The 14,529-nt window shown below is 40.0% G+C and overlaps 1 protein-coding gene across 2 annotated transcripts; it reads right to left on the bottom strand.

Moving 5' to 3' along the window:
• Nucleotides 1–16: 16 nt before the first annotated feature.
• Nucleotides 17–2,405, bottom strand: LOC107798148 (universal stress protein PHOS32-like). 2 transcript variants are annotated; one of them, XM_016621117.2, is made up of 4 exons: nt 2,086–2,405; nt 1,095–1,204; nt 838–956; nt 17–378 (listed from the first exon to the last, which is right to left on the bottom strand). In XM_016621117.2, exons 1-4 carry the CDS (start codon nt 2,258–2,260, stop codon nt 270–272), a joined length of 513 nt encoding a protein of 170 aa, XP_016476603.1. In that variant the 5' UTR covers nt 2,261–2,405; the 3' UTR covers nt 17–269. The 2 variants fall into 2 exon arrangements, with proteins under 2 accessions (XP_016476603.1, XP_016476604.1); XM_016621118.2 differs by having other exon boundaries at nt 2,167–2,405.
• Nucleotides 2,406–14,529: the final 12,124 nt, after the last annotated feature.

Here is a 14,529-nt window from a genome sequence, read left to right as displayed (position 1 = left end):
TGATTTGACAACAATAAAGGAAAATAGAAAGCATCAAAATTATACAATCTTGAAATATGATATTGCCCCACAACCATCTCATTCACCACTCTCAAACAAAAAACCACATAATATCTAAGTATGTGATTCACAACCCAACAAAATACACAAAAAGCAAACAGTGGTAAAGTACTATCACAATAATATATTTAATATAATTTCAAGTGGAGTTTGAGAATAATAGTGCGTATACAAATTTTATTTTTATTCTTATATAAAGTTAAGAGAAATTATTTCCGACAGATTCCGGACAAACAGGAGAGAGAACTGCCCTTCACAACTGTAACGGGACAAGATGCATTTTGCACCACGTACTTGCTCACACTTCGAAGTAACACCCTGAAAATATGTCAAATTGTAAATTAGCCCCATTCTTTTATGGTAAATTTTTTATTCATGAAAAGTTGAAAACAAAAAATAATTAACGATAAAGTAATTAACTTTTTCCATGATAAAAATATCATCTCTCTATTAAGCTTGTTTCGTTTAGGCTATGTCAGAAACTATTTATATTTGGTAGCTGAAAAAATATATTAAATTTGTAGAATTTTTGTATATCACATACAAAATGTATATATACACAAAAAATATACATTTTCGGCTATTATTTTAAGAGCGGTTATATAATATCATTTTCCTTAGTATATAAACATGTGATTAGTTGTAAATCACACAAAAAAAATGTTAAGATGGATTCTGAAAAAGGGACAAATGACAATTTTCTAGACTAGAAATAATCAAATATCAATTTAAAATTTACTTAAATCACTTGAAACGTAATTAAAAGATGAATTTTACCTTTTAAGGACTCCTAAACCTCTACTTCCAACCACAAGAGTATCAAGCTTGAGATGTTCCACAGCATCACAAAGTTTCTCCCTCGCATCTCCCCAATACACCTTTGCCACCACTGTCACCTATTTATTTATTTATTTTTTAAAAAAAGAAAATTATTTACTAAATAATTAGAAAAACCTTTCCAGAATAATAAATTTATTAGAGGAAAAAATTATTATTAGTAATAAAAGAAGAAGAGAATGATTTTAAAAGTATACCTTCTTAACCTTGGAAACAGTGTCAAGCATATTAAGAACCTCTTTATCAGGGTTTAGTCCATAATGCTTAGACACGTTAATCTCTCTAAATTCGTCTAAAGGTATCAAAGCTGTGGAAAAGATGAATAAATACATCAATAAAATTATAAATTATCTAAACATGACAGTTTAAAAAAGAGTTTAATTTCTGTACAACAATGCATAAATTCTTTTAATTAGACAATGTATCCATTTAAGATGATCAACAAAAATAAGTTTTCTAATTTACGATAATAATAAGCTCAGTGTAATTTCATAAATAGGGTTTAGGGAGATAATGTGTACGCATATCTTACCCTACTTTCAGAAGGTAAAACGTTGTCTCCGATAGACTTTTGATTCAAGAAAAGATAATAAAAAATAAAATAAAAAAGCACCACTAGCAACAAAGAGTAACAACAACGAGATAGCAAAAAACTAAAATGAAAAAAACAACAAGTAATAATAAAAATCGATGAATAAGAAAATACAAGACTGCACTAATACTAATAGTACTGAAAAGAAAAGCGCTCGACTAAGTATTAACTCTCGACCTACGCACCATCCTAAAAAGGGTCATATCTTCGATAAGATTCGATAAGCTGAAGTATTGTCATGTTACCTAATCACCTTTTCCTTTGGCCTACCCCTACTGCTCCTCAAAACCACCAACACCAATCTCTCACAAGTCACACCTCCTTTTCTAATTTAATGACTTCAAAATGAAGTATATAACTTAGTATAAAAGGAGACCCGGTGCACTAAACTCCCACTATATGCAAAGACTATTTCAACGGTTCGAACCCGTAATCTCGTGTTACATGGCAGCAACTTTACCAATTATGCCATATAACTTACTATAAGCTATTAGTAAAAGATACTAACAGTAAGAGAAATATTTACACTATCAACGCATATAAGTTAAATACTGTAAAGAATAATTAATAACAAATTAAGGAAGTAATTAACATACGGGAACCAGTGTCTTCAAAGAGTTGCTTATTAGTAGGATCAGCTTTAGGAGAAGCAACATGAATAATGATAATCTGATCACCTTCTTCTATAAGATTATCAATTGCCCATTTTAATGCTGCTTTGCTTGTTGCTGAATAATCCATTCCAATTCCTACTAATCTTGCTTTTCCCATTCTTCTTATTGTTGTTTCTTTCTTTATTTTATTTTTTTCTCTTTCTTTTGTTCTTCTTCTGATTTTTTACGAGCTAATAACTGTATATGTTTCTATATTTATATGACTATGTGGGGTTTGTGGAATATTTAATTATGCAAATAGACAGAATTTGAGCTCCTTGGAGGAGATTCTCTTACTTTTATAGGAGTAATACAATGGGCTAATTAGCTGGTATTCAAGAATTGCGTAACTTAGTTTGTTTGCTTACTCACTTTATTCTCTCCTTTGATGATAAAGTATTTAGATAGTACCATAGTTGTGATGGATAGAATTTTTCTACCTTTAATTAAAAGTCTCTTGGACAAGAGGGGTTGCTATGATGGTAAGCAACCTCCAATTCTAACCAAGAAGTTGTGAGTTCGAGTCATTCCAAGAGCAAGTTGGGGTATTCTTGGAGGGAAATATGCCGGGAGTCTATTTGGAAACAGTCTCTCTATCCCAGGGTAGGGGTATGGTCTGTGTACACACTACCCTCCCCAGACCCCGCTAGTAGAATTATACTGGGTTGTTGTTGTTGTTTAATTAAAAGTCTCGGATTCGAGACCTGATATGAAAAAATTCTGGTAAAGAACGCTTCTTCTTTTAATGAGTCTTGTGCAGCACGAGTTCTAATTAAATGGGCCCGAAAAGATTATCGGATACTGGGTGGCGAAAAAGGGTGGAAATAGCACCGACTAGCTAGTTTTCGGACTGGTAATTGAGAAATAACTAATGTTTGTGAAGTCATTGAAAAATAGCCACTGTATTACCGAAACACTCCTACGTATAAGCTTCCAGCATATTATGTTGGAACTCCAACACACGGAAAGTTCTAGCATAATATGCGAGATTATGGAACTCATGTGTATAAACTTCCAGCATATTGTGAAGGAACTCTAGCACATTATAAAATTTCAGCATATTATGCTGAAAGCCCATATGACTAAAAAGTGACTAAATTTCATTTATTTTTTAAATTATGGCTAATTTTCAATTACCAGTTATAAATATGACTATTTCTGGTTTTTTTTTTTCCGAAAAACTTAATAGACTTTAGATAGTAAAGAAGACAAAAGAAAGAATATATGACATACTTAATTACTAAATTTGCTATTTATTACGATAAAAGAATATGGTATATAGGGTTATTCATGACATATTAAGGGGTCCTCTTTGATTTCTTTCGAGCTATATACGCTTTATTTCCCAATTAATTAATTCTTTTTATATTTATTTTGGAGATAAATTTTTTTCATGATTGTATCAATTGTTCTTTAATCTAGAAGCAATTAAAGAACATCTTCAAATAAAATCATGTAACCCTATAAACTGAGTCACAAAGATGTCGAGAAAGCTATATACATATAATGTTTTTGAAAAAATAAAAAGATAAAATGAGTTCCAAAGTTGACCCCTTTCCACTTTAGAATACAAAATTTGCCTTTCTCTTCTTATTTTCTTGACTTTTTTATTTTTTGGTCATCGACGTCAACATCATTTTGTCTTGGTATATGATCATTTGATCGTTTTGTATTATGAATTTATGAGTCAATATTTTGGTTCAACTTCTAATCTTCCGGTTGATGTCTTTCTCGAGAATATGGGGCTTCATTGTTAACCAAGTAGATCATTTGGATTTTAACACAAATAGCCGGCCAAATTTATTAGCTTTTTCAAGCTTTGCAGGTTAGGGTGATATAGTGGGAGAAATTCAAAAATAGCCAGATTTACAAGTGGTCATTCAAAAATAGCCACAATTTTAAAAGTATTCGAAATTTAGCCACTTTTCATGTAAAGATAAATCTGAACGAAAACACTGTTCAAAATTCGGAAAATACTCCAGCATAATATACTAGAGTTCCAGCATAAGTATACTGGAACTCCAGCATATTATAATGGAGTTCCAGCATAAGTATACTGGAACTCCAGCATAATATACTGGAGTTCCAATATAATATACCGGTCCAGCATAATATGCTGAAAGTTCATACACAGGTGCTCAAATATCCAGTATATTATGCTGGAACTTTCTGCATTATTATGCTGGAAGTTCATACACAGGTGCACCGATCTCCAGTATATTATGCTGGACTAGTCCATGTTGCAGCAAAATAGTGGTATTTTTTCAATGAATTTGTAAACACTGGCTATTTTTGAATGATCAGTCCGAAAACTGGCTAGTCCGTGCTATTTTTACTGATATAGTAGAGATATACTATGAGCAAGTGACATTTTTGTGCACGATTCAAAATTCTGTGAATAATAGGCTCACCAATCCACCCTTATTGTTTGTGGCAGCTTCCGAACTCATATTTGCGCCTAACTCACACATCACATATCACACATTGAGCTCTTACTACTCGACGAACAAAGCTCAGGAGCTCTTTTTTCAACTTAATGTATAGTTTTATGTTATATGTTGTTTACCTCGAAAAATGTGAGTAACAATTAAAGGTGATTTGTGATTTTAAAGATATGTGATTTATTCCAATACTAGTGAATATACATGTAATATTAGGTTTAAATAAGAAGAATTGATTAACCAAATCAGTGTTGTTAGAGCAACGGGGACCTCGAGCTCTACTATCTCGGGGACCTCGAGCTCTACTATCTCGGGGGCCTCGAGGTGAATTAAGAGCAAATAAAGTAAGAACAATAAAATAAAACAATAAAGCTGAAGAACAATAGTGGAGCACGAGAAAAACATAGTAGAATGTTCTAATGCAGTGAATAATGTGTCTTTTACAAATGATGGGTCCCCTTTATATAGGAGGAGAAAACCCCAATATAGTACATTCCTAATTGTAGTAAAGAATTCTATTGGTACAGATGTATAACAACCTGGTACGGACCTATATCGACTCGTACAAATCTTATCCTTTAATTCATGCCTTGATCCACGTGTCCTTGAGAAATTTTCGCTCTTTTTTGAGTATCATCGAAGTTGTATTGCCCTCGATGTAGGTCGTGCCAGGCTTTCGATTTGCTCCCTCGAGGTGTGTGCTTCATAGTCGGACATGACCCCCACATCGAGTCGCCCAAACTCGAATTTATAGCCCAATTTAAGACTTCGAATTTGGGCTTCCTTGATTTAGACCGTATACAGATAGTCCCCGCATTTCTTATAAAGAAAAGATAATAAACAATCTGATTCTCGCTCCTTCGATGTCCCAATCATGACGTCAGTCTAGTGAGGTCGGCGGTCCGTGTGACTAAAAAGTCGTGCAAAAGTTATGCCTACACAGTTTTCGAAAAACCTTTAATGAAAGACGGTTATTGATCGTCCGTTTAGCTTCTCCAACACGCTTAGACAGCCTCTATAAATACTTCAATCCTTCACTCTTCAAACTTTTACTTTTACAATATCATCAAATCCTCTCTGCACTTATTCCTTCCTTGTGCCTATTTCTTAACCAGCTCCTTCTCCTTCTTCTGAATTTTCACCAAAAAAGGGCAAAAACTTCTAAGACAGTTCCACAAAAAGAGAAGGCCTCTTTGTCTTCACGTCCATCGAAGAATAAAATGGTGGTACCCTCCAGTATTGAGGAGTGCACCCCGGGCTTTCTGATACGTCTTCTGATTTCAAGGTCGACAAGCCTGCTTCGATTGCAGGATGATGTGAACCCATGTCTCGGTATATTAGCTTAATAACCGAACTTAAACAAGTGAAGGCAGATTGCCGTAGGGGGGATGAAGTGCACGTGGAGATCCTTTCACCCAATGAGGATATTACCACTCACAAAGCGGGGTTCCTAAGCGTATACACATACCCATTTACCTTAGGTCCCGTAGATCCTTCTTTGCCCTTTCCAGACCCAGTGATCCTCGATTTATGTCGGCAATACCAAGTGACGCTCGACCAAATTTATCCCTCCTTCTGGAGGATTGTTCACCTAATTAGGTATTTTTCAAGCAAAGTCGAGGGGATGACTTTTACCCTCGACCATCTAATCAGGTTATTCAGCCCTCGTCTCTATTGAGGTGGTCTGATAAAATTGCGACGTCGATCTCCGAAGTCTTTCTTCGCTAGCATTGATGAGGATAAAGACCGAGGGTGGATGGGCCGCTTTGTTTGAGTTAGGACCTCCGATCTTATTCCTGCTGAAAAGATGCCATTCCCTGAGGAATGGAATATGAAGCGTAAGTACAGACCTATCGAGCATGTTTCATTACTTAGACATTTTCCCTTTTATTTGAACTAACTCCCCTTTGATAATGCAACCGTTGAATGGTACCTAGGTGCGGTTGCGGACCTCCCAGGTTGGGTTCGGCAACTAGCTTCCACTTTCATGTACGCCGAGAGTGTTTGGCGCGATTTGGCCAAAGGCCGATGGGAGGCCAAAAACCACGGTGAGTCCTTATTATTTGCATATTCAAATCCCTTAGTGAAATACTCCTCAGCAATACACTTAATTTTGCGCTTATGCAGGCCTTAGAGATGTTGTTTTGATGAGGCAGCCCCCAGCTGGCGAAGGAGAGACCCAAAAACCTACCAAGGACAAGAAAAGAAGGAAAGGGTCGCCCGCGGAGTCCCCGAAGCCAAAAAAGGCCAAGATTCGAAAACCTAGGGCCGATACGGTGGCCTTAACTCTAGAAACTGTTGCACGTCCTCGTGCTGAGGACGAAGAGAGAGATGAGGCTAAGGACAAAGATGATCACCCGTTAATAACTCGGAGAGGAGGAGGCACCGATCCTTCAAAGGCTACTGAGCTGGAGGCCACTAAAATGGTTCAATCTCAAGCTGAGGAAGTTCTCGGAGGGAAATCGAGCGAGGTTCTCGAACCGACCAGTAGCAAGAAAGCGCCCCGTCTTGAAGGGCACTTGGCCGATGAACTCAGAGAACCTAGCCCTGAGGTTCCTCAAAGGAAGAAGAAGGCCCCGATAGAGCCACTCGGGGTGATTGATGTAGATGACTCTCCGCCAGGCGCATCATATTCTGAGGGCAAATATAGGATGCCCAAGATATGAAGACTTTTGATGTGCGAGCATCCTACCGGGAGAATGGCATCTTCGGCAAATACCTTGTCGGGATCGAAGAGGGCCCCGATCTTGATGCCTCGTCCATCCTCGAAGAGGTTGAGAAGCTTCGAAAGCAGGTGAACTTTGGCTTATCAACTTCATTCAAAGTTTGATTCTTGTTTTTCTGACCTCCTTCCTTTGTGTTTAGTCTGCAATGCTCTTTGATCAGGCTTTTTCCAAGTCTCGAGCTGAGCTTGCCTGATGTGAAGATGAGCTCAGGAAGTTTATGTCAGAGATGGACGAACTCAAGGTTCTTTATGCCAAAAGAGATGGGGAACTCAATGATCTTCGAGCTAGTTCTGTGAAGGCTTCCCGAGAGTGGACCGAGCTCGTTGAAAAGTTAAAATAGCCTTTGTGGGCGTATTTTGTTCTTATTTGTTTTGGCGTCTAATGTTCCACCTTTGCAGTTCTAGGAAAAGGCTGACTTGGTGGAGCAGCTCCGGGATAAGCTTAAGACCAAAGAGGTTGTAACCCTCGAGTGGAAGCAAAATATGGATCGCTTGGCCTCTGAAAAAGACAGTCTTCGCGAACAGCTAGCCTCGGACAAGAGTCAGCTTCGGAGTTTAAAGAAGGATGGCCGTAAACTTAAGGAGCTTTACACTGAGGAAGCCGTTAAGTTATCTAAGGTTAAGTCCGAAGCTGATGCATTCGTGTCTTCTTACCAAACCGATGTTGCAGCCGCCAATGCACGGTCTAAGGAGATATCTACTGCAACTGACCTTAAGTTATCTTGCACCGTCAACCATGCTTGGCTGGAATCTCGAAGGCATGCTCTCGAGGAAGTACATGCCAAAGCCTTTGATCTTTCTGCAGAAATTGAGAAGATGAAGGCTTTAGAAGAAGAGGCAGTTGCACTGCTCTCTACTGATGAGGATTCTGTCAGCAGCTCCGAGAGTGGGAGGATGAACACGAAGTCCTTGAGGGAGAAGAGGCCCCCGAAGATCAGGCTACCGAAGGTCAGGCCACCGAAGATATAGTTTCGGTAGATGCTGCCCCCGAGCGAGTGACCCCGACGGTAGACTAGGTCCCTTTTAATTTTATGTAAGGGCTCCATGGGCAAGTTTTGTAAATGTGTTTTGGACCATTTCTTGAATATAAATGACTTTTGCTTTATCTTTGTTTTTGTGTTAAATTCTACCTTGCCTTCACTTTTGAAATGAGATTTGGTGTTGTTGACGATTAGTCCGATATATTGGACCTAGAATATAATACCTTTAGGTTACCCCCTTAAGGTTCGAACTTCGAGCTGAGTCTTAAGTTAATTCGACGTCAGCTCGGGGTGAAGGACTTTTGAGTTCGATCTAGGTAAGGTCTCGAGCATGGTGTGCTTCGGCCTTTAAGCTCCTTAAACATTGGCCCTTAGGCTCTTTAGAATTGCCCTTTATGCTCTTTTAGGTTGGCCCTTAGGCTCTTTTGGGTTGGCCCTTAGGCTCGGTAGGTCTAATTCGGCCTCTAAAATGGCTATACATTTTTCCCTCTTTCCGGCTAAAGACTTAGTGAAAATTTTGGTATGCCTTAGAATGTATTTTTTGTATCATATTCGTTCGATTTTTTCGAAGGTTCAATTGATTGGAATCTCATTTGTAATTTGATATGCAATGTTAATCGAATACCTCTTGAGGTTTTTTTGAAGGCTGATGTTATCAAAGCCTTCGTATTGGTCGAGGGCTGATTTTATCGAAGCCCCTTATAATTTGCTTTTGTCGAGGGTAGCATGGTTTAATCAGTTTTTTTGAAGTATATGAAGGCCTTTTAGTTTTATCGCGGAAGTCGGACGTCTCCAAACCGCATTATTTCGGCCATAGCCTTTTCATATGACCGTAGTTTTTTATATGGTCGTAGCCTTTAGTCCCCAAGTGTGATGGCCTTAGCCTTAATATCGAGGGGATGCCTCTTCGAGGTCTTGTGAGCTCGAGTGTGCCTCTTTGAGGTCTTATAAGTTTGAGTGTGCCTCTTTTAGGTCTTATAGGTTCGAGTGTTCGATGACTCGATATGTCGATTATCAATGACAGTCCCCGAGTATTCGGGTGCATTCGGGGTTTTGGCCCTTGAGTCGTTACATGTGAAAATAGTAGACTTATTTGAGGCACAAAGTGTTTTGATATAATAAAAATGCTTTTTCAAATAATTGATACATGCATACATGTTTTGCCGTTGGGGGCTCGACTATTCTACATGGACACGGTTCATTTGACCGTTTAGACCATTACAATATTCCCCTATCAAGGCCCTCCTTGGCATGAATTGCTTTCTTCGAGGATGCATCCTCCGAGGTTGATGCCTCCCAGTGTTCGAGGTTGATTGAAAAGAAGCCTTGAATACTTGTTGAATATTCTTTATGTAGCATATAGGTGTTGCCTCGTTAAAAACTTTGTCGATAAAACCCATTTGGGATATAACCCAATCTAAGGGAAAAAGAGTGCAATGCATGCTTTAAAACCCAAGGTCTTCGAGCTGAAATGTGCCTCGATATTTCCAATAGAACATCTACAAGGAGTTAGATTTAAATACGAATGGAAAAAAGGGGAGGAAGTCATACCTCAGTAGTAAGAGCGTTTGAGCAACCATACATTCCAGTTGTTTGGTAGTTGCTCGCCTTCTATTGTGCAAAGTATGTAGGATCCTTTCCCTACGACTCTGAGGACATGGTACGGTCCTTCACAACTGGGGCCTAGTTTCCCTTCGTTTGGGTCTCGAGTGTTGAGGGTGACTTTCCTTAGGACTAAGTCTCCGACTCCGAAATATCAAAAGTTCGACCTTTTGTTGTAATACCTTTCGATCCTTTGTTTTTGTACGGCCATTCGAATTAATGTGACCTCACGTTTTTCATCTAGTAAGTCGAGAGAAGCGTTCATAGCTTTGTGATTTGAGTCCTCGGTGGCATGCTGAAACCTGACGCTAGGTTCCCCGACTTTGATCGGGATCAATGCTTCGGACCCGTATACCAAAGAAAATGGGGTCTCCCCTGTGCTCGACTTTGACGTCGTTCGATATGCTCATAGCACCTCGGGCAATACTTCTCTCCATTTCCCCTTTGCATCATCTAACCTTTTCTTTAAGTTTCGAATGATTATTTTGTTTGTGGACTCTGCCTGACCATTTGCACTTAGGTGGTAAGGCGCTGATACAATTCTTTTGATTTTATGGTCCTCGAGGAATTTTGTTATTTTGCTGCTGATGAATAGTTTCCCATTGTCGCATGTTATTTTGGCAAGTATCTCAAACCGACATATGATGTGGTCCCATATGAAGTTGATGACTTCTTTTTCCCTTATCTTCTCGAAAATCTGTGCTTCTACCCATTTTGAGAAGTAGTCAGTCATAAACAAAATAAATTTAGCTTTACCTGGCGCCGTTGGTAGGGAGCCGACGAGGTCCATCCCCTATTTCATGAATGGCCACGGGGATAAGACCGAATGGAGTTGTTCATCGGGTTGATGGATCATCAGTGCCAATCTTTGGCATTTATCACACCTTTGAACGAACTCCTTGGTATCATTTTCCATACTATCCCAATAATACCCCGTTCTGATCACCTTGCGAACTAAAGAGTCGGCACCAAAATGGTTCCCACAAGTGCCCTCGTGGATTTCTCGTAATACATAATCAGTGTCCCCGGGTCCCAAGCATACTGCCAGTGGTCCATCGAAGGTTCTTCTATACAATGTTCCATTTTCATCGAGTGAGAATCGAGCTGCTTTGGCTCGAAGAGCCCTCGATTCTTTTGGGTCCGAGGGAAGCTTCCCATGCTTCAAGTAATCGATGTACTTATTCCTCCAATCCCACGTTAAACTTGTTGAATTAATTTTTGCATGGTATTCCTCGACCACCAATCTTGATAGTTGGACGACAATCCCCGGGATAATATCATCTTCTTCAATTGACGACCCCAAGTTTGCAAGCGTATCGGCCTCGCTGTTCTGTTCTCGAGGTACATGGTCCAGTGTCCATTCCTTGGAGCAGTGCAATGTCACTTGAAGTTTGTCTAAGTACCTCTACATTTGATCATCTCAAACCTCGAAGCTCCTGCTTACTTGATTTACTACCAAAAGGGAGTCACACTTCGCATCGATGACCTCTGCTCCAAGGCCCTTGGCTAGTTCTAGTCCTGCAATCATGGCCTCATACTTGGCCTCATTATTAGTCAATTTAGAAGTTTTGATAGATTGCCTAATGATACTACCCATAGGCGGTTTTAGAATGATGCCGAGCCCGGATCCTTTCACATTCGAGGCACCATCTGTGAAGAGTATCCATACCCTTGATGACGCACCTATTTTTAGCAAGAGTTCCTTTTCTACTTCGGGTACGAGGGCATGCAAAAAATCGGCTACGAAGTCTGCTAAAATTTGAGACTTGATAACCATTCGGGGTTGATACTCGATATCATACCGCTCAAGTTCGATGGCACATCTGGCCAACCAGCCTGATAATTCGAGTTTATGCAAGATATTTTAAAGTGGGTATGTAGTCAATACACATATATGATGACATTGAAAATATGGTTTTAACTTCCTAGATGCGCTTATCAATGCAAGAGCTAACTTTTCCAAATGTGGGTACCTGTTTTCAGCATCTCTTAGGGTTCGACTCACATAATAGATAGGAAATTGCGTACCTTTTTCTTCTCGAACCAACATTCCACTTATCGCCACCTCAGACACGGCTAAATACAAGTAGAGTGTTTCATCCTCCTTCAGAGTATAGAGTAGGGATGGGCTCGAGAGATACCGTTTTAATTCTTCCAAGGCCTGTTGGCACTCCGGAGTCCATACGAAGTTGTTCTTCTTCTTGAGTAGGGAAAAGAAGTGATGGCTCCAATCTGATGACCTCGAGATAAATCGGCCTAGGGCAGCTATCCTTTCGGTCAGCCGTTGTATGGATTTCATGTTGTTCACTACGGTGATTTCTTCGGTGGCTTTGATTTTATCAGGGTTGATCTCGATCCCCATGTTCGACACCATGAAGCCCAAGAACTTGCCCGAGCCGACTTCAAAAGCATATTTCTCGGGGTTGAGCTTCATGTTGTACTTTTTTAAGATATTGAACGTCACCTACAAATGAGTCAAATGGTCCTCTATGCTCAGGGACTTAACTAGTATGTCATCAATATAAACTTTCATAGATTTGCCTATTTGATGTTCGAACATCTTATTAACTAGGCGTTGATATGTGGCTCCTGCAATTTTTAGCCCTAAGGGCATTACATTATAACAATACGTACCATACTTCGTGATGAACGAAGTCTTTCCGGGTCCTTCGGGTTCATTTGAATTTGGCTGTGACCGGAGTAGGCATTGAGAAAAGTATGGATCTCGTGGACGGCCATAGCATCGATCAAACGATCAATGTCAGGCAATGGAAAAGAATCCTTAGGACATGCTTTGTTCAAATATTTATAGTCTACATACATTCTAAGTTTGTTTCCCTTTTTAGGGACTACTACTACGTTAGCTAGCCATTCGGTATACCTTACTTCCCTAATAGACCCTATCTTAAGAAGTTTGGTTACCTCTTCTTTGATGAATGCATGCTTTACCTCGGACTGAGGTCTCATCTTTTGCTTCACCGGTTTAAATCTGGAATCGACACTTAGTCGATTGGTAGTTATATCCGGTGGGATCCCTATCATATCTAAGTGGGACCAGGAAGAGCAATTAATGTTATCGATAAGAAATTGAATGAGTTTTTCCTGAGTTCGGGGGTTAACCCCGTCCCAGGTATACTTTTCATTCTGGAAGATGCTCGATCAATATGGCATGCTCGATTTCTTCGACCGTGGACTTCATCGCATCCGATTCCTCGGGGGAAACGAAGGCTCGAGGGGTGAGGAAATCTTCTTCTTCGTCCTTGACTACCTGTTCATCGACCACCTATCTATCGGGCACAACCGAGGGTATGGGCTGTGATTTCTATTTGGCAACCTTGTTGTCCTTTAACTTCTCCGATGTGGATGGTGTCGATACCGGTGCCAAGTTGTGTACTGCAAACATCTCCTTAGTTGCATGTTGCTCTCCATATACTGTTTTCACGCCAGCCTTTGTTAGGAACTTCATTATTTGATGAAGGGTTGATGGCACTGCCCTCATGCTATGGATCCACGACCTTCCAAGTAAAGCATTATACATCATATCTCCTTCGATGACATGAAACTTGGTGTCTTGTATGGTTCCGGCCATGTTGACTGGGAAGATGATTTACTCCTTTTTCATTTCACTAGCCATGTTGAATCCATTCAGGACTCGAGAGGCAGGTATAATTTGGTCAAGCAGCTTGAGCTGCTCCACGACCCTTGATCTGATTATATTTGCTGAACTACCTGGATCCACGAGAACACGTTTAACTTGAACTTTATTTAAAAGGATAAAAATTACCAATACATCGTTGTGAGGCTGAGATAAGGCCTTGATGTCTTCCTCGCTGAATGTGAGAGTGTCCTCGGGCATGTAGTCCCGAGTCCATTTCTCTTTTGTGATGGATACGTTGGTACATTTGAATATAGGTCCCTGTGGGACATCGACTTCACCGATGATCATGTGAATGTCATGTTGAGGTTCTTCAGGTTCATTCTTCCTGTTTGCATCTCTTTCTCGGAAATGGTTCTTGGCCCGGTCGTTGAGAAATTCATGAAGATACCCCTCGTTGAACAACCAGGCTACCTCCTCTCTAAGCTGCCTGCAATCCTCGGTCCTATGCCCATGAGTACCATGATACTTGCACATCAAGTTGGGGTTCCTCTGAGAAGGATCGGTCTGTATAGGCTTGGGCCATCTAGTATCTCTAATTTTGCCAATGGCTGAGACGATGCCCGAGGCATTAATGCTGAAGTTGTACTCCTATAATCGGGGTGCCTCCACCGGTCCCAAGTGCTTATCAAACCCGATTTTGCTCATGAGTCCCCAGGAGCTTTGACCTCGATCTCCTCTTCGATCATGCCGAGGTATGTTATGCCTTGAAATGTTCCTTCAATCCTCGATGTATGGCTGATATCTTTCCTTATTCGTCCTTGACCCCCTGTCTGCATTTCCTGACTCCTTTGCTAGTAAGCTGCTTGGATAAACTAAGCCCAAGAGGGCTCCCAACTGGTAATCCTCGATCCAAATTTTTGATTGGTACTTGTTATGCACATTCGCCCAAGTCACGGCGGGATACTCGATCAAGTTCTGCTTCAGCTGCTTCGAAGCTATCGAACTTCGTTCATTTAGCCCCTGAATAAAGGCTTGTATGGC

The sequence above is a fragment of the Nicotiana tabacum genome, chromosome 13, assembly GCF_000715075.1.
Source record: "Nicotiana tabacum cultivar K326 chromosome 13, ASM71507v2, whole genome shotgun sequence".
Lineage (NCBI taxonomy): Eukaryota > Viridiplantae > Streptophyta > Magnoliopsida > Solanales > Solanaceae > Nicotiana > Nicotiana tabacum.
Note: the sequence above shows the minus strand (reverse complement) of the source record. Positions and strands in the feature narration are given on the sequence as shown.